Source organism: Balaenoptera ricei, chromosome 1, assembly GCF_028023285.1.
Source record: "Balaenoptera ricei isolate mBalRic1 chromosome 1, mBalRic1.hap2, whole genome shotgun sequence".
Lineage (NCBI taxonomy): Eukaryota > Metazoa > Chordata > Mammalia > Artiodactyla > Balaenopteridae > Balaenoptera > Balaenoptera ricei.
Genome location: NC_082639.1, coordinates 161017477 through 161036046, shown reverse-complemented (window position 1 = coordinate 161036046; position 18570 = coordinate 161017477). Strand labels below are relative to the sequence as shown.

At 45.9% G+C, this 18570-nt stretch overlaps 1 protein-coding gene across 10 annotated transcripts in view; it reads right to left on the bottom strand.

The window, feature by feature from the left end:
* Window positions 1-18570, bottom strand: part of SRGAP2 (SLIT-ROBO Rho GTPase activating protein 2) — a 236138-nt gene that overhangs the window by 21227 nt on the left and 196341 nt on the right. For all 10 annotated transcript variants that reach the window (XM_059940413.1, XM_059940431.1, XM_059940422.1 and 7 more), the window contains 4 exons: window positions 17993-18053; window positions 9657-9734; window positions 8594-8728; window positions 6691-6796 (listed from right to left, as the gene is read on the bottom strand). In XM_059940413.1, the coding sequence (XP_059796396.1) occupies window positions 6691-6796; window positions 8594-8728; window positions 9657-9734; window positions 17993-18053 (380 nt within the window). The remainder of the gene's footprint in view (window positions 1-6690; window positions 6797-8593; window positions 8729-9656; window positions 9735-17992; window positions 18054-18570) is intronic.

Sequence of the window (18570 nt, the reverse complement as noted above, 5' to 3'; positions counted from 1 at the left end):
CCCCCTTGATGGGCTGTTGTGAAGATTAAACGAGGTAATATGTGCAAAGCACTTAGCACTGTGCCTGGCACATAGGTGATGTTCAAGAAATATTTTCTGTCATTTTAATGTCCTGTTTGCTTCTTGACATAGGAGCTTTGATTCCAGTCAGGGAATGGAAAGCAGGGCCGCTGACGTTTGGCAGTAATTGACTTACAGGTGTCCACCGTCTTCTTCTCCTGACAGGCATAACCTAACAAGCTGAGGGCTCCGCATCCCCAAATCAAAACCTTAAATCCTCAGGGAGAACACGAAGCTTTGAACACACTGTTTTAAACATGACATTTCCATGAAAAACCTTCAACTTCACGGCCTCCAGGGGTTTGATTTGGCAACAACCAACAGACCACGGGTAAGATATTATGCACCAGGGTTGATTTCAGGTTTGAAAGGGATGAAGAGGATTTGTATTATTCACCATGGCCCCAGGCAAAACGTGGGGTTGAGAATCTGTAAATCCATGGTTTAACAGACTTCCCCAAAAGGCTCCTTAAGAGATAAGAAGTGGAAGGTAATTGTGGCTGACTCTTCCTGATGGCCCTTCAAAGGCACTCCCTCACTCCCCTTGCCTATAAAGCCACCTGTCCCCAACTTCCATGCTCCCACATCCATTAACTGACTTCCCTTCCTCCCTATGCAGTCAGTCCCATCCCCTCTCACTTCCTCAAGAATAGCACTCCAGCAACCACCTTGCTCTCTCCTCCATCATCAGTTCTTCTCTATGGGGTCACCCCCGCTAGCATGCCAATGTGCAGCAATACCACCCATCTTAAAAACAAAATTCTCTCTTAAACCCATATCCACGCTGAATTACTGTCCCATTCTCGTCTCTTTATAATAAAATTCTTTGAAGGTTGTCTCTGATTCTCTGGTTCTTCTTCACCGGTTCTGTTATGGACTGAATTGTGTCCTCCCTGCCCCCCAATTCATATGTTGAAGCCCTAACCCCCAATATGACTGTATTTGGGGACAGGGCCTTTAAGGAGGTAATTAAGGTTAAATGAGGTCATAAGGGTGGAGCCCAAACCCTACAGGACTGGTGTCCTTATAAGAAGAGGAAAAGAGAGCAGAGCTCTGTCTCCCAGTGTGTGCACAGAAGAAAGGCCACGTGAGGACGCAGTGAGGTGGTTGTCTACAAGCCAAGGAGACAGGTCTCCCCAGAAACCAACCCTGCTGGCATCTTGATCTTGTACTCCCAGACTTCAGAACTGTGAGAAAACAAATTTCTGTTGTTTAATCCACCCAGTCTATGGTATTTTGTTATGGCAGCCCTAGCAGATTCACACACCTACTCTCTTCCAGTGTGCCCCACCAACCCCTCTATCGTGGTAAAACACACACAACAGAAAATTTACCATTTTAACCATTTTAATGTGTACAGCCCAGTAGCATTTAGCTGAATACGACTCCACTGTATGGATCTACCACATTTTGTGTATCCAGCATCAGCACCCCTTCTCGCTTGAACTGACACCATCAGGATTTTGCCCCTCCTCCTCCACCAGGACAACACCCATCAAGGTCACTAGTGACATCTATGCTGCTAAATCAGTTCTCAGTCCTTTTCTTAGCTGACCTGTCATCACATTATCCCAGTTATCACACCCTCCTCGAAACACATTATGTGGCTTCTGGGACACCGTTCTCTCTTGGTCCTCCTCCTACACCACTGCCCACTGTCACCTGCTCAGTGAGGTGTCCCTGACCACTGTATATTAAATAGGAAACCCTCACACCCACCTCTTACACTCTCCAGTCCCCTAACATGCTTTATTTATTTATTTGTTTATTTTTGGCTGCTTTGGGTCTTTGTTGCTGCTCGCTGGCTTTCTCTAGTTGCGGCGAGCAGGGGCTACTTTTCCTAGCGGTACGCAAGCTTCTCATTGCGGTGGCTTTTCTTGTTGCAGAGCACGGGCTCTAGGCACGTGGGCTTTGGTAGTTGTGGCTCGTGGGCTCTAGAGCTCAGGCTCAGTAGTTGTGGCGCGTGGGCTTAGTTGTTCCGTAGCATGTGGGATCTTCCCAGACCAGGGCTCGAACCCATGTCCCCTGCATTGGCAGGCACATTCTTAACCACTGTGCCACCAGGGAAGCACGTAACATGCTTTAATTTTCTCCATAGCCCTTATCCTCTGACATATGACATGTGTTCTTTCTTTCTTTTTTTTTTTTTAATTAATTTCTTTCTTTTTGGCTGTGTTGGGTCTTCACTGCTGTGTGCAGGCTTTCTCTAGTTGCAGCGAGCAGGGGCTACTCTTCGTTGTGGTGAGCGGGCTTCTCATTGTGTTGGCTTCTCTTCTTGCAGAGCATGGGCTCTAGGCATGTGGGTTTCAGTAGTTGTGGCACATGGGCTCAGTAGTTGTGGCTTGCGGGCTCTAGAGCACAGACTCAGTAGTTGTGGCTCATGGGCTTAGTTACTCCGTGGCATGTGGGGTCTTCCCGGACCAGGGCTTGAACCTGTGTCCCTTGCATTGGCAGGTGGATTCTTAACCACTGTGCCACCAGGGAAGTCCCATGACATGTGTTCTTATCAGTTTTGCCTGTCTTCCTGCAGTTCTATGTGCTACATAGGCTCCATGAGGGCAGAGACCTTGACTGGTGCAATCTTAGATATCCAGCAACTAAAACAGGGCCTAGCACAAGTAAATGCTTAATAAATACATGTTAAATAAATAAGTGAATAAATACATGAGCATCTGTGAGTCTCTAGGACAATCCAGCCACAATTCTACTTGTCCATTTTCATACAGAAGCTAAAACACTCCTTGTGAAAGTCAGAAGAGCAGCACAGACAGAATCTTTCCAAACTGGGAGGCACTTGAGATGGTGAAGTTTGGAGGAAGACTCAGCTTTTCTGGAGAGCAGCTGAGGTGTCTTAACAGTGAGAAAAGCACCACCAATTCCCTCTTTCAGATTATGGAGCAATATTGGAGGATGTAGAGTGATGCTTCTCGGACCTTCATGTGCCTATGACTCATCAGGGGATTTTGTCAAAATACAGATTCTGATTCATAGGTCATTGGGGGTGGGGTGGGGGAGGAACTGAGATTCTGCATTTCTAACAATCTCCCTGATGATGCTGATGCTGCTGGTCTATGGACCTCGCTTGATTAGCAAGAGACTAAAAGTCTATATTGTTTGACATCTGAAGAAATCAGGTTTCAAAAGGCAAGCAGCAGAGTCAGCGGCAGTGAGGGGTAGCTACCTGCACTTTGTTTCAGGGTTAAAACCCACTGAGTAGTACAGATGCTGTGGCTGGCAGCCTCTAAAATGAACCCTATGGTCCCTGCCTACTGGTATTCATGCCCTTGTGTAGTTCTCTCCCTTTGCGTGTGGGCTAGATTTAGTGACTCGCTTCTAGTGAATGGAGTACGGCAGAAGTGATGGGACGTCACTTCTGAGATTAGGTTACAAAGACTGGCTGCTCTCTTGGGCACTCTCTCACTCACTTGCTTGGAGCAAAGCCAGCTGCCATGTCACGAGCAGCTCTATGGTGAGGCCCACGTGGTGCAGAACTGATGGAGGCCTCTGACCAACAGCCAGCCAGGAAAGGAGGCCCTCAGTCCAACAACATGCAAGGGACTGAATCCTGCCAACACCATGTGGATCCTTTCCCAGTCGAGCCTTCAGAAGAAACTACAGTCCTGCCCCCAATACACTCACGGCAACCTCAAGAAACCTGGAGCTAGAGGTCCCCAGCTAAGCTGCACCTAGATTCCTGATCCACAGAAACTGTGACATAACAATAAATGCTTATTGTTTTAAGTTGCTAAGTTTTAGGGTAATTTATTACACAGCAATTGATCATCAGTGCAGATGCTAAGAAAGGATAACGTTAATAATTAACAAGGCTTGCTGGACAGGCATGTACCCAAGGTTCATACAGTGGATTGAACACTAGCTATATAGATATATGTGGAACCAGGTCAAGTCAACACAGCACTGGTGCACTGTGTAAGGAGTTCCATACATATATCTCAGTTCTGGGGGTTCCTTGAGATGGAGGATGTGTACAACCTACAAAAAGACAATAGCCAGAAATAAAGTACACACTGTCAGGACATGTAACAGCAAAGGAGAGGGGTCCTAAAAGTCTGTGCCCAGGGAGAGTCTCCATGAGGAGCTACCTGCCAACTCTGGTTACACCTGTTGATAAGTGCATACTTATCACCTGTCACCTTCCTGTGCAGGCAGGTGGTCTTCTCTATCGCCTGTGTCCTGCACTCCATTTATTATTTTAGGAAACACGGTGGTTATTAATGCTGCATCTTTTCCATGAAAGACTTTGATGAGCAAGTTAATCTTTTTTTAACCAGAAAAAGAAGTGAAACAAAACAAAAGTCATCATTTGAATGGGTGCAATTTTCCATGTTTCCTTTGACAGTGGCCACCCTCTCCAGCTCTTATGACGCTTCCTCTACCGTTTCTCCCCACCCACAAACTCCCTCACCCCTCCACTTAGCAGGAGGAAAATGTGGGCAGGATGAGGCCATTGTGCTTACACACACAGTCACCCCAGGACCTGCCTGCTCCCCTGCCTGTGTACCCACGACCGACATGGTCCTTGCTCTGGGGGAGCAGACTAGGCTCTTTGAGGGCAGGTATCGGTCAATGAGGGGAGACAAGGCCTGGTGGCCCTGAGGGGACCGACTGGCTTGAGAGTCATTACCAGAGTTTCCATCTGCCTAAAACGGGCAGCATGTGAAACCCTGCGTGAGTCATGAGGGGTTCTCAACTAAAGGCAGTTGTGGTGCTGAGTCAGGGCTTGGCTAATGAATGGTGCAGACACAGCCACGTGGAAGCAGCAGGCTGCTGGGCCAGGACCCTCTGTCACTCTGCAGGGCCAGCAACAGGGCTAGAGGACAGTGTGGTTGCCCCTGAAAGGTCTCAGGTGGGGGCTGCTAGCCCAGATGCCTCAAGGTCAGACTGACCCCGGTCTGTAAGCAGGCTGAGGTTCCTGAGATGGCCTCTGAACTTGTATTCCTTTGAAGCAGAGACCAACCCACTAGGAAGAGTCTTCATTTTCACAAAGCCATATGAGCTAAAACACCCTAGCCCCTTGGTCTACTTTTTGTTTTCCCTTTTTAAAAAACTAGATTCATGGATCTAAAGAAATGTTTCCCCACTCTATGAAAAGCCATAAAGCCAGAGAGATGATAACGGCAACTGAATTCAGCCTCAGCACCGGGAAGTTTCGGGCAGAGCTGGGGACTGTGGTGAACTGGGGGCACCTGACCGCCTCGTCTAGGCAGCAGCCCGTACTCCACAGGGAACTGCGGCCGCCTGGGTGTGCAGATCCAGTGCTGTTAGACCTAGTGATTTGTTCAAGAGAAGCTAGAAATCTAGATTTTTTTAAAAAGTAGAATCTCCCAATATTTAAATGGTTCAATGTTTTCAAGACAGAGTGGACTTAAAGGGAACATATCTATGGGCCTTATCTGGCCCTTGGGTTGCCCACTGATAGACTTTGGCCTCGGCTGTTGAGGGAGATGTTGCAATGAAAGCAACGTGGAAAGACAGAGGTGCCTAAGGGGAGAAGCATGTCCTTGCTCGTTGTCTTTGCTGCCCTCCATGCCTGCCCTGGGCGAGGACACACTGCTTAGACAGGGAGAAATACTCCGGCTGAGCCCAAGGCCCCTCTGATCCTCAGACCTCTCTTCTAGCTACACTCACTCCCTGGCGGACCAGCTAACTACCATCAGTGCACAATGACCCCACACTGTATCTCTGCTCCAGGCTTCTTCCCTGAGCATCCAATTCCTACGTTCAGCTGCCTACTTAGACTCTCCATCTGGAGGGCTAACGGGTACCTCAAGTTAACATGTCCACATCAGCACCTTGTCCTGATTGCTTCTTCCACATCTTGTCTTCCCCAGCTCCACAAATAGCATCATGGCTTCCCCGCTGCTCATGTCGAAAATGTAGAATTTTTCTCTTTCCTCACATTCTATATCCTACCCATCAGCAGGTCCTATCAAAGCTGTATTCCAAATAGATCCTACACCTGACCCCTCCCATCACCCTCCACCATTCCCTCTGTGGTCTAAGCCACCACCACTCCCGACCGAGACTGCACAATAACCTCTGGTGAGGTCTCTCCCGCTTCTCTCCACGTTACTCTATGGTAACTTCTCCATGAAGCGGATTTTAAAAATATATTAAAAAATCAGATCACAACACTCTTCTGCTTAAAACTTTCCAATGGCTTCTTCAAATCTAAACTCATTGTTGCCATAACTTTTGGGGCTTGATGACCTTGACCATCCCCGTGGCTCCTTCTTTCACTTCATTTAGGCTGCTGCTCACACACCGTCTCCCCAGAGAGGCCTTTGCCGAAGGCCCCTCTGCAGTGTCTCTCCCTCTTTCACCTCTGCCCCTGATCCCTTAACTTACACTTCCTTATTCTTCTAAGCACTTATTACTACCTCATGTTTCTGTAATTGTCTGTGTCCTCTGCTGGAACACGAGCCAAATGGTATCCAGGCATTTGTCTCTTATTTCACAATGTATTCTTACATCTTACGACCGTGCCCAGCACACAGTAGGTGTTCAATAAGTATCTGTCGGGCTGGAGGAATCAACATAGGTCCCTACGTAAACTTCCAGTGCCCGAAGCTAAGGCCCGATCAGTTGCTCCCTGGGAAGTCTACTCACTGGTTGAGGAAGGCAAAGAGGTATCTCATGATAATCAGAGTGGTTTTGGGCAGGACCAGGAGGACCTTCCGGATGTGCAGAGCTCTCTCCTGCAGGTTGTCCATTGCTGAAAGAAAAAAGCCATGCGTTACCCTCCACTGTAACTGAGATCCCAGGAAATAGTGGTCAGAAGGCCCTGACTAGCAGCGGGTGCAATATGGAGAGCAGCCAGTCAAGTCCACACAGCACTGGGCCAGTGTAAGGAGCTCCATCTCTGTGGCTTCTTGGGGTGGGGCTGTTGTGATGGGGCATGCAGGCTCCAGAACCTTCTCCGGGTCAGGACTTAAGATGTATGCTCCTTGGGCACAGAAGGGGTTGGAGATGCTCCCCAGAGCATCTACCACCCCCTTATTACAATACCACAGGCAAGGAGCTGACCAGAAACTGCTATGACTGCTCGACACCCAGCCTTGGAGGGCCTACATGTGGGGAGAGGGAGGGGCTGCACCGGTCCTGTCCTGCCCGCTCCACGTGTGCATCACCTCATCCCCTGGACAAGTCTGGCTTATCTTCCCCCCTCCCTTATCTGCAGTGGGGATGAGGAGAATGTGGCCAGAGGCAAGAAATGGCAGGCCCCTGTGTAAGCAGTGATATCTGGGGAGAAAACCAGAGAACTTTCCTGACTCTTGTGCTGTGGACAGATTAATTCCAGGTACGGCCCTAGGCCTGTGCCTCCCTCATGGCCCGCCTCCCCACTTTCACGGTGTGCCGTGTGGATATTGTCATTTTCTAGGAGAGCCTCTCCGTGAAAAAGAAATGGGAGGTACTAGATCGGGAGCACATCTCAAGGGGAGGATTGGGCAGCCAAGGTATCTTGTACTGTCCTGGCAACCCCCATCCACTTAGGGTATTCCACCTAGGCCCAGTCCTGGAAAAAGACATGAAGGTAGGAGGGATGCATATATTCAGTCACCCACAGAACGCATTTCCACTAGGACTCCCACAGATCGTGGGTAAACCAATAAAACAAGAGAGCTAGTTTCCTGAGTGCTCTGGGCCCCTCTCTCCGAATAACAGAGACGGACAGTGCTCAGGAATCAAACTGGAAACTCGGGGGTGGGCGGTGGGGGATGAGGACCTTGGTTGATCTGGGAAGAAAAACTTTTCTCCATTTCAAAGGCATTGCCTCCTCCAGCCTCTGAAGCCACCATTTCAACGGCATCTGCTTCCAGAATGACCTAATACTAATCCAAGTTTCCGTGGACAACAAGTGAGAGGGGGGTCCAGCATAATGATCTAAACTAAATGGCCAGGAATAGCTTTTCAAGCCCTAAATTTTAGAGTAAGAGGCAGAGAACCTCTAAGATACCTGCTTTATCTAAAGATCAAGTAGGGACTATCTCTCTCTGAGAAAACATATCACTACTTTTAAATATGCAGAGGCTTTTATTCCTAGAAGAACACATATTAACACATCTCACAGGTAAGTCATGCCACATTTAAAGCAACAAGCAGGAAATATTTATAACACTTATGTATTCTCCCTTTGTATCATGAAAAGCACAAGCACTAATATATGAGCTTCTAATAGCTGAAAAGGACTGTGTCTTATATATGAACATAAATGTATTTTAATGAAGAAAGATAAAGCCAAGCGAAGCAACAGAGTTTAAAGTGAATCAGAAAGAAAAAAGCCAGGAGTTCTGACTTGTGATCCAGACTCTTCCTGAAAAGTCACTCTTTTTCCTCCCCTCCTAGGGGATAAAGGAGTGACAACAAGGAAGAGAAACTTCACCGAGGACAAGGAAAAAAGGAAAACATTACTGGAAAGCTTATGAGAAAAAAAGACCCTGTGAAAATTTGTTATCTGTTGCTATGAGGTGCTCTGGCCCAGAAGCCAGTCTGAGGCCAGGATGATACTTACTGACACAGGCCATTAGGTCATGGAAGATGTCCTTGGGGAAGAGAGGGTGTTCCAGCCCCCGGAAGTAAAGCTTCAGGACGCCAGCTATGGAGTCCATGTCATGGTCATTCTGGTCCCCAGCCAGGGGGTCCTCTCCTAAGGATAAGCAATCCCCCCAGAAAGGAAAGAGAGAGTGAGAGAGGTAAAAACAAACAGGATGAAGCAGAGGTGGTGGGGAAGGAGTGGCCTATTCAAATCTTCATCGCAGTCCCTCAGCTTTCTGCCCAGCATGGTGGCCACGAGTAGGGCAACCGGGGACTAGCGAAAGCAAAGACTGCTTAGGCTCAGGGGCCCCGGGGCCAGAGGAGGGGCACAAAAGTCCGTTAACATAAATTTGCTTGTGCCAGACTAGCTCAGGGACATTCCCTCTGGGCTGGGGATGGGACACAGCAATTGGCTCTCTCATGAGATCATGAAACCAGGCTGGGACTGAGTCCCTAGGGGAGGGAAATGAGGCCAGGGAGGCCAGCCCCTCTGATTAGCTCTCTCTCCTCTTGGCCTGTAACAAAGCACACCTACTTACAGGAGAACAATCATACTGGAGCTCCCTATGGAAAATTTCATATCAGATGTAATTAGATTTAATGATAGGACCAACCTCAAATTGAAACTATATATATCCATTTCAGTGACGGAAACTGCCAAAGCTTGCCCATTACCTTAATAGCCCACAAGATAATAAATGGGCTAAGATGAACAGGCGCATTCGCCCTGCCACCAAGGGTTCTGGATACAGCCATAAACTGCCCAGATATCATAGTTAACTTCTTGGGTTTGGGTAGATCATCCGGAGGAGAGGGGCAGGATGAATGGGGCTGAGAAGGAGGAAACTGGGATGTACCCTGGCATCTCCCTGCATATCTGGGTGGGGGTGGGGGGATGTCTACAGGAGAGAAGGTGCTGAGCTGAAGACGGAGGCAAACTGGCTTGCTAACCTCTGGGTACCTCTCAGGGAGAAAGCGTGGAGCTAGTATCCTGGGGAGCTGGCAAACATTTGGTCTTATCTTTCAGGCTGTTTCCTCACCTCTCTCAAAGGCGTTTTTGATGTCATTCACTTCCACCTGGGATCCTGACACTCGGAAGATTCCCTCATGCTGTAATCCTAGAAAGACAGGGAAAAGTGATCAAGTAGACAAAAAAGCAAATTCACCACCACGGCTCCAAGCCTAGTTGAGTGTCTGTCTCCCTCAGCCAGTGTGTATTTAAGCATCCTGTCTCTCTTCTTCAGGCCAGAGGAGAAAGCCTATACAAGGATGGTGGAAAAGTCACTGGAATGAATATGAGGCATTGGTCTAAAGAAAGCACCGAGTCAGAGACTTAAGGGAAGAGATGTCTACATCATTTCTGATTCTGACAGAGTCTATGAGGCAGGCTCCTTCTCCAGCCTTTGCTTCTCTGTCCCCAGCTGCAAAGTAGGGAAGTGATTCCTGACACCTGCTTATCCCTAAGGGTCAGGGATGAGATTTGGGGACATGGCAGGCAAGCCACTACACACCACCAGAGTTTCATAGGGTCTGAGATCATACTTAGTGCTTTAGCTGTTCTAACACTGTTCGGCTGTTCTAGAGGACAATGCTTTCACTACTTATGAAAAAGGGAGGACATAAATTGGTACAACCACTATGGAGAACAGTACGGAGGTTCCTTAAAAAACTAAAAATAGAATTACCATATGATCCAGCAATCCCACTCCTGGGCATATATCTGGAGAAAGCCATAATTCGAAAAGAGACATGCACCCCAATGATCATTGCAGCATTATTTACAACAGCGGTCCCCAACCTCTTTGGCACCAGGGAGCAGTTTTGTGGAAGACAATTTTTCCAGGGATGGTGGGTGGGGGTGGGCAGGATGGTTCAGGCAGTAATGCGAGCGATGGGGAGTGGCAGATGAAGCTTCGCTTGCTCGCCCGCCGCTCACCTCATGCTGTGCGGCCCAGTTCCTAACAGGCCGCAGACTGGTACCGGTCTGCGGCCTGTGGGTTGGGGACCCCCAAATTACAGTAGCCAGGACATGGAAGCAACTTAAACGTCCATTGACAGATGAATGGATAAAGAAGATGTGGTACATATATACAAGGGAATATTACTCAGCCATAAAAAAGAATGAAATTATGCCATTTGCAGCAACATGGATGGAACTAGAGATTATCATGCTAAGTAAAGTTAAGTCAGACAGAGAAAGACAAATATCATATGATATCACTTATATGTGGAATCTAAAAAAATGATACAGGGACTTCCCTCGTGGCCCAGTGGTAAAGAATCAGCCTTCCAATACAGGGGACGCAGGTTCGATCCCTGGTCAGGGAACTAAGATCCCACATGCCATGGGGCAACAAAGCCCGCGTGCCACAACTACTGAGCTCGCAGGCCTCAACGAGAGAGCCTGCATGCCGCAAACTAGAGCCTACGTGCCCTGGAGCCCGCACGCCACAACTAGAGAGAAGCCCGCGCCACAGGGAGAGATCCTGCATGCCTCAACAAAGACCCTGTGTGCTACACTAAGACCCAACGCAGCCAAAAAATAAATTAAATAAATAAATATTTTTTAAAAACCTAAAAAATAGGGGCTTCCCTGGTGGCACAGTGGTTGAGAATCTGCCTGCCAATGCAGGGGACACGGGTTCGAGCCCTGGTCTGGGAAGATCCCACATGCCGTGGAGCAACTAGGCCCGTGAGCCACAACTACTGAGCCTGTGCATCTGGAGCTTGTGCTCTGCAACAAGAGAGGCCACGATAATGAGAGGCCCGCGCACCGCGATGAAGAGTGGCCCCCGCTTGCTGCAACTGGAGAAAGCCCTCGCACAGAAACGAAGACCCAACACAGCCAAAAATAAAAATAAATAAAATAAAGAATTACAAAAAAAAAAAAAAAGAGTAAAATATTTTTTAAAAAAATGTTAAATGCCTGTAAAAAAAAAAAAAAACCTAAAAAATAAAAGATACAAACTTATATACAGAACAGAAACAGACTCACAGACTTCGAATACAAATTTATGGTTACCAAAGGGGAAAGATGGCAGGGAGGGATAAATTAGGAGGTTGGGATCAACATACACACACTACTATATATAAAATAGATAATCAACAAGGACCTACTATATAGCACAGGGAACTCTACTCAATATTCTGTAATAACCTATATGGGAAAAGAATCTGAAAAAGAATGGATACATGTATATGTATAACTGAATCACTTTGCTGTACACCTGAAACTAACACAACATTGTAAGTCAACCATATTCAAATGTAAAATTAAAAAAAAAACAGAGAAAGAAAGAAAAAGGGAGGACATGAAAAGACAAGTGATCAGGCACTGTATTGCAGGCACTGTGCCAGCCACTGGTCCTTGACTGCAGTTTGACTCTAAAGGCAACATGCCTCAATGCCACACTAGAATAATGTGCACGAAAACGATGTCTTTTTGAAGTTTGTTAGGGTAAAAATAATAATAGAAAATTAATACATGTGTGGTGATTGCTTATGTGCTTATAGCCACATAAAGCAGGGGTTACCAGCAAGCCCATTTTCTAGGTGAGGGGATTGATAAGGGATGACCAGCATTAGGTTATACAGGTGATAAGAGCCAGATCCAGGGGCCCAGGCCTCCTGGCTGCAATCATGTACTCATTTCTCAATGCCAGGCTTGTGAGTCCTATTGGAGTGAAAGCACAGAGGGTGGGGGATCGCATTTGTCAGTCTGACGGTGGATACGGCTCACAGAGAGCACCCCACATGCAATTCAGAACTGGGGAGGGATCCAGGAAGCATGAGCCCAGGGGCTGGACTGAGCTAGCATCTTTTATCATATCAGGCCTGTCCGGTTTTTCTCAAGAGCACCGTCGCTCAAACTTGGGCATTTTGTCAAAGTCCCTCTGTTACAGCATGATCCATCAAAATTCTTGAATCTCAAACAAATTTCTTCTTTGGAAAGCAAAATAGAATAATGCTACATTTTGCCCACTGTTTTAGGACTCCCCTCTTGATGGGGGTGGTGTGGTAGTGGTGACTAGATTCTATCAGCTAGACCTTTGCAGTAAACCACACAGGCCAGGACTGAATCCCGAACCCAACTGTAGCAATAGTAAGAAGGAAGCAGGGGGAATTTAATTACCTGGCTTGTAATAGGACTTAAGTTGTCTGTTCCTCTAGGGGAATCTCCAGAATATCCCTCACAGAATGGCAGGCAATGTTAAGACCCCAATGTAACAGTACCATATTAGTTACCAATGGGGTGTGACAGCCAGATAATGCCGTATAAACAAAGAATGTAAACAGCAAGTTTCTGACAGAAACAGTCATCTACTCAGCGACTCGTCGAAAACCCAGTATAATATAAGGAACTGTCATCTCAGGGACCAGGCTACTCAGTCTCATTGGTGCAGCCAACAGTTTGCTGAGAGAGGATCATCTCGGTACTTTTGGTAGATTAGACATCAAGGACAAGCCAATGTGGCCCACGGGCCCAGAACAAGAAGAAATCAGAGGAGAGCTTATTGGAAACCAGGCAGCAGGCCTGAGGCACACCGAGGTCCCTTTCTGTCTGGTTTCCATTTCCCTTTGAGAACCCAGGCTTTAGAAGGGCCAACAAGTGTTCTTGCTCAACAGATAGAATCTTTAGAGTGTCTAATCTGATGATTCTGAAAGTAGGAACATTAATAAATGGTCGGTTTCCAGAAAGTGAAGGGGAAAAGCACTTGGCTTTTTATTATAATGCAGGTAAGGCCTCACATAACCAAGCTGACACATGCATGACCTTTCTCATTTTTCCTTAGTGCTCACTAACATAAAAGTATAAAGCCAATCAGACTTGGGTAAGTTATTTGGAAACGGCACAAAACCTTCCATTTTGCGCTGGATCCAGCTGTTGCCCAGAGTTGCTCTCCTAGAGAAGTCTTGAAATGATTGCTACAACACCAAGTCTTGCTCACATGTCTCTGCTCCCTTCCTCACGAAAATGGTGGGGTTTTTCCATCCTGATCGAGTCTCAGTTGTTCCTCACATCCCTTCTCTTCCTTTAAGTCTTCCTGGATCACCCGGACCCACCATTTACAAGTGAGCCTCAGCTTTCTCATGTGTATAATGGGGACTAGAACATCTACCTCCCAGGGAACATGAAGATAGTGAGGATGTGCAAATGTTGGCAGTTGGTGGGCCACAGATGTGTTTGGGGTTGACAAAAGTTATGGACCCTATCCTCACTAAATGCACATATACAAACATTTTATCCATCATCTTTAGGGAGTTCAGGAATACCTTAAGTCCCTATCTGGGGGAAAAAATTCAATTTGCTGAACAATTTTTTTTTTCTGGACACACCACACGGCTTTCGGGATCTTAGTTCCCTGACCAGGGATTGGACCTGTGCCCCCTGTCGCGGAAGCGTGGAGTCCTAGCCACTGGACACGAGGGGATTCCCTGAACAAATGTTTTTTGAACAGCTACTATATACTAAGGTTTTTTTTCTTCTTTAAATCAACAATATATTTATTTGCTTCATCTTATAATATTTACACATAAAATGGCTTCAGAATTGCTAGCTCACCACCCTGTGATAAAAACAATTACCGACTACTGTGCATTATTTGTTTACAGTTCTTTTTGTTGTTAGACTTACAGTATATAATCAAAATACTGTTTTTCAAAGAAACTTAGATTATTTTCTTCCTCATCTCCTCAGTGTGCCTATGTTATTCATCTGTAATACAGTTAGGTTTATTTGTTACCTTTTGTATTCCATTTGGAGTTTTACCCACATCCTTGTTTTATATATTTATCTTTTGAGTATGGAAAACACCCATGTAGTTCTAAAAGTCAAAATTACGCAAAAAGGAACACTCAGAGAAATGTCACTCTTCTCCCATTTCTCATTCCCCTATTCTTTTCACTCTTTTGACCCATTCATGTAAATAACCAGTCAAATATTAGTTTCTGGATTCATCCTTCCTGTATTTCTTCTTGCAGAAGTGACAAGGCACATGTATATTCTTATACCCTCTTCTTTCTTACATGAAAGGCAGCATGTTATAGATACTCTTTTGCCCTTTGCTTTTTTCCACTTGACAATATATCCTGGCAATCTCGCCAGGTCATTTCATGGACATCTTCCTCATTCTTTTTTGCAGCTGCATAGTTTCCCACTGTGTGCATATACCATAGTTTATTCATCTATTCTTCCATGTATGGCATTTAGGTTGTTTTGAGATTTACTTTTTTAAAAAAATTTTATTTATTTATTTATTATTTATGGCTGTGTTGGGCCTTCGTTTCTGTGCGAGGGCTTTCTCTAGTTGCGGCAAGTGGGGGCCACTCTTCATCGCGGTGCGTGGGCCTCTCACTATCGCAGCCTCTTTTGTTGCGGAGCACAGGCTCCAGATGCGCAGGCTCAGTAATTGTGGCTCACGGGCCTAGTTGCTCCACGGCATGTGGGATCTTCCCAGACCAGGGCTCGAACCTGTGTCCCCTGCATTGGCAGGCAGATGCTCAACCACTGCGCCACCAGGGAAGCCCTAGGTTGTTTTGTTTCTAATATTTTGCAATTACAAATGAGGCTGCAATAAATAACCTTATGCAAATGTACTTTCGTATTTTGGAGGTGTATCTTCATGGTAAATTCCTAGAAGGACTGCTGGATCAGATCAGTGCATATGTAGTTTTGTTAGACGTTGTCAAATTCCCCTCCAAAAGGGTTGTATGGGTTTGCATTCCCATCAGCAATATGTGAGCATACCTGTTTCCCCAGAGCCTCACTACGGAAATATGCTAAGTTTTGGTTTCCGCATGTACTGTGCCTGTACAGGGGCAGGGACAGTACATTCAAGCCACGATATCCAGAACCCATCCACTTCTCAACAACTCCACAGCTGATGCCCTATGCCATGTCTTCCCTGGGCTACTGCAGCAGCCTCCTATTTCCTCCTATGGTCTTATCGCTACACAGCAGCCTGGAATCCTTTAGAAAGATCACTCCCTGTTCATAAATTCTCCAACAGCGTCCCACTCACTTAGAATAAAATCCAAACACCTACCTTAGTCGACAGAACTCTAAGAGTCTGGCCTCTGGCTTCATCTCCTGCCACTCTCTTCTCCACTCACTCTGCTCCAGCCACACTGGCATCCTGCGTGCTGGTCCTTGCATATGCCAAGGATCTCTGCATGTGATGTTTCCTTTTCCCAGAACACTCTTCCCCAGATACCCATGTGGCTCACTCCCTGACTTCCTTCAGGATGGCAAATGCCACCTTCTTGGGTGACTTAAGAGTTTCCCTGAACAATCCACCCAGAACAGTATCCCCTCTCCATTCTCCTTCTCCTCACCTTGCTTTATTTTTCTTCATGACACTCACCAACACCTGATATATATTAATTTGTTTATTTATCAACTGATCATCTATTTATTGGTCCTTTAGTAGAATGTAAGGTTCATGAACACAGGAACTTTTTCTTGGTACACAATGAGCAATCAATATACACACAGACGGTCCTCAACTTACAATGGTTTGACTTAAGACTTTTCGACTTTACGATGGTACAAAAGCGATACACATCCAGTAGAATCTGATCTTTCCTGGGCTATTGATACGTGGTACAGTACTCTCTCGTGATGCTGGGCAGCAGTCATGGGCTGCAGCTCCCAGCCAGCCATGCAAACACGAGGGTAAACAAACGATACACTTACAATCATTCTGTACCCAGATAACCACCCTGTTTTTCACTCAGTAGAGTATTCAATAAATTACATGAGACATTCAACACTTTATTATAAAACTGGCTTTATATTAGATGATTTTACCCAACCGTAGGCTAATATAAGTGTTCTAAGCACGTTTAAGGTAGGCTAGGCTAAGCTATACATGTTTGTGTATAAGGCTTGCAGGTTAGGTGTATTAAATGCATTTTCGACTTTAGATATTTTCAACTTACGATGGGTTGATCGGGATATAACCCTATCATAAGCTGAGGAAGATGTGTGCTTGCTGAATGAATGAATGAACAGAATGTATGGATGACAGGATCCGAGTTCAGACTCTCTTGTTCCTATTGTCCTTTAGGCACAGATAATTCCTCCTCCCCTGAACTCAGTTTGGACTTATCTTTGCCAACTGCTTCACTATTAATCATTACCATCTTGTGAAATTTCTTATACTGCTATTCTGAATTACTACAGCTTATCTCTTTTTATTTAACTTTTTACTTGCTTATTTATTTTCTCCCAACTGCGTCTTAAAACCAAGTAAAGACAGGGTTACCCCTGTTTTTGTTTTCCTATTTGGCAATGCATGGTGCCCAGCACCGATCAGGGGCTTGATAAATATTTGTTGACTGTTCAAGAGTGCTATACAATGCTGTTACTTCTGGTGGATGGAGATACAATGAAAAAATTGTAGCTGATTAGAATGGCATAAGTCGTAAACATGCTAACATAATTATTATTCCAAAAATAAACCCAAGCAATGCCCCAGTTTATTGGGAGAGAGGAAGGAGAGGAAGGGAGAGAACGGCTGCTTCTGAATTGAGACCAGCGATCATCTACATACCTCCTTAGCGCCAAGAAGGTCATTCTGTCACTTTACTTATAACTAGGCAGGATAACATCTAAAAACAATTTCTGATGCCCAGTTCCTAGAAATCTTCATGGTGCTTGCTCAGATATCTGTGTTTTCTTAACACTCTTACACTTGGAAGGCTCAATTCATCTCTTTCCCTAAATTCTGTCCAACCAGCCTAGGAGCTGGTGAGGAATGGATTTATGAGATTCAGCGTCATCCAAGCAGAAGACAGCGTGACTTAGGTTGAGAAGGAGCCAGCCTTGCCAGACTCTCAAATGTTGGCTACAACCTTAAGAGCAGCTACTAACTGAGCTCTGGAGATGTCCTAAACAGTGAGACCAAACTAGAACAAAAACTGAATATTATCAGGAGTCAATGCAATATTGTAAAAGGAGCTTGTTTTCAAAGCAGTCTGCTGCAGAAAGCCAATGTGACACAAAGGTCCAGCCTATGCAGTGGGAGATACCAACATGGGCAAAGACGGTGAGTAATGGCGAAACTAGCGTCACCACATTGGACCAGCTACACTTACTCACATAACAGCTATAATTTAAAACTCACTCTAAGCTAGAAAAGGGAGTGTGGTAAGTGGCTAAGGCACCTGGGGGTCAAAAATACGTGATATTTTTCTCTCAATGTCTAGGTGTGGCCATTCTGAGGTAGCAAACATTATGTGAACAAATAAGATTTTATTCCTCTTTGGAGAATGTCAGGATGGGAAGTCAATCTCTATTCTTACTCTATAAAGAATTCCTGGAAGTTCTTCCCAGTTCTTGCACAAATATGGGCAAGGCTGTAATCCTGCTTACCGTGTCTGCTGATAAACCGGATACAGCTTTCTACCACCAAAGGAATTGCCTGGCTGGAATCCTAAAAAGCCAAAGAAACACAACATTAGAATCTTCAAAGAGAGATAGCCCAGGGTCAGAGAAAATGAGCCAAAACCGTGTGGAACTTGTCTCAGCTGGATCAGTGGCTGGTCCACAAGAAGCATCCAGCCTGGCCTCCACGCTCCAAAGCACGTGCACAACCATCTACTTGGAATGCCTCATACTGATGTCTTAAATTCAGCGCGTCCTATATGAAACTGATCATTTTTATCCCACGCTCCCCCCCCGCAGCCATACAATCAATCAATACATACATATATTCTGTCAAGTTTGCCTCCTAAATCCATTTATTTCTCTCCATCTCTACTGCCACCAACCCAGTCCAATCCACCAGTATCTCCATTCCCATCCCTGTCGTCCTCCATATTGGTTTTTCTTCCCTCATATTGGTTAGATGATCTTTAAAAGTGCACATTCCATCGTTTACTCTCTAGGCTAAACTCTTTCAAGGACTTCTCGCTACTTTCTGTAGCAGCCTTGCGTGTCTGGGGTCCTGT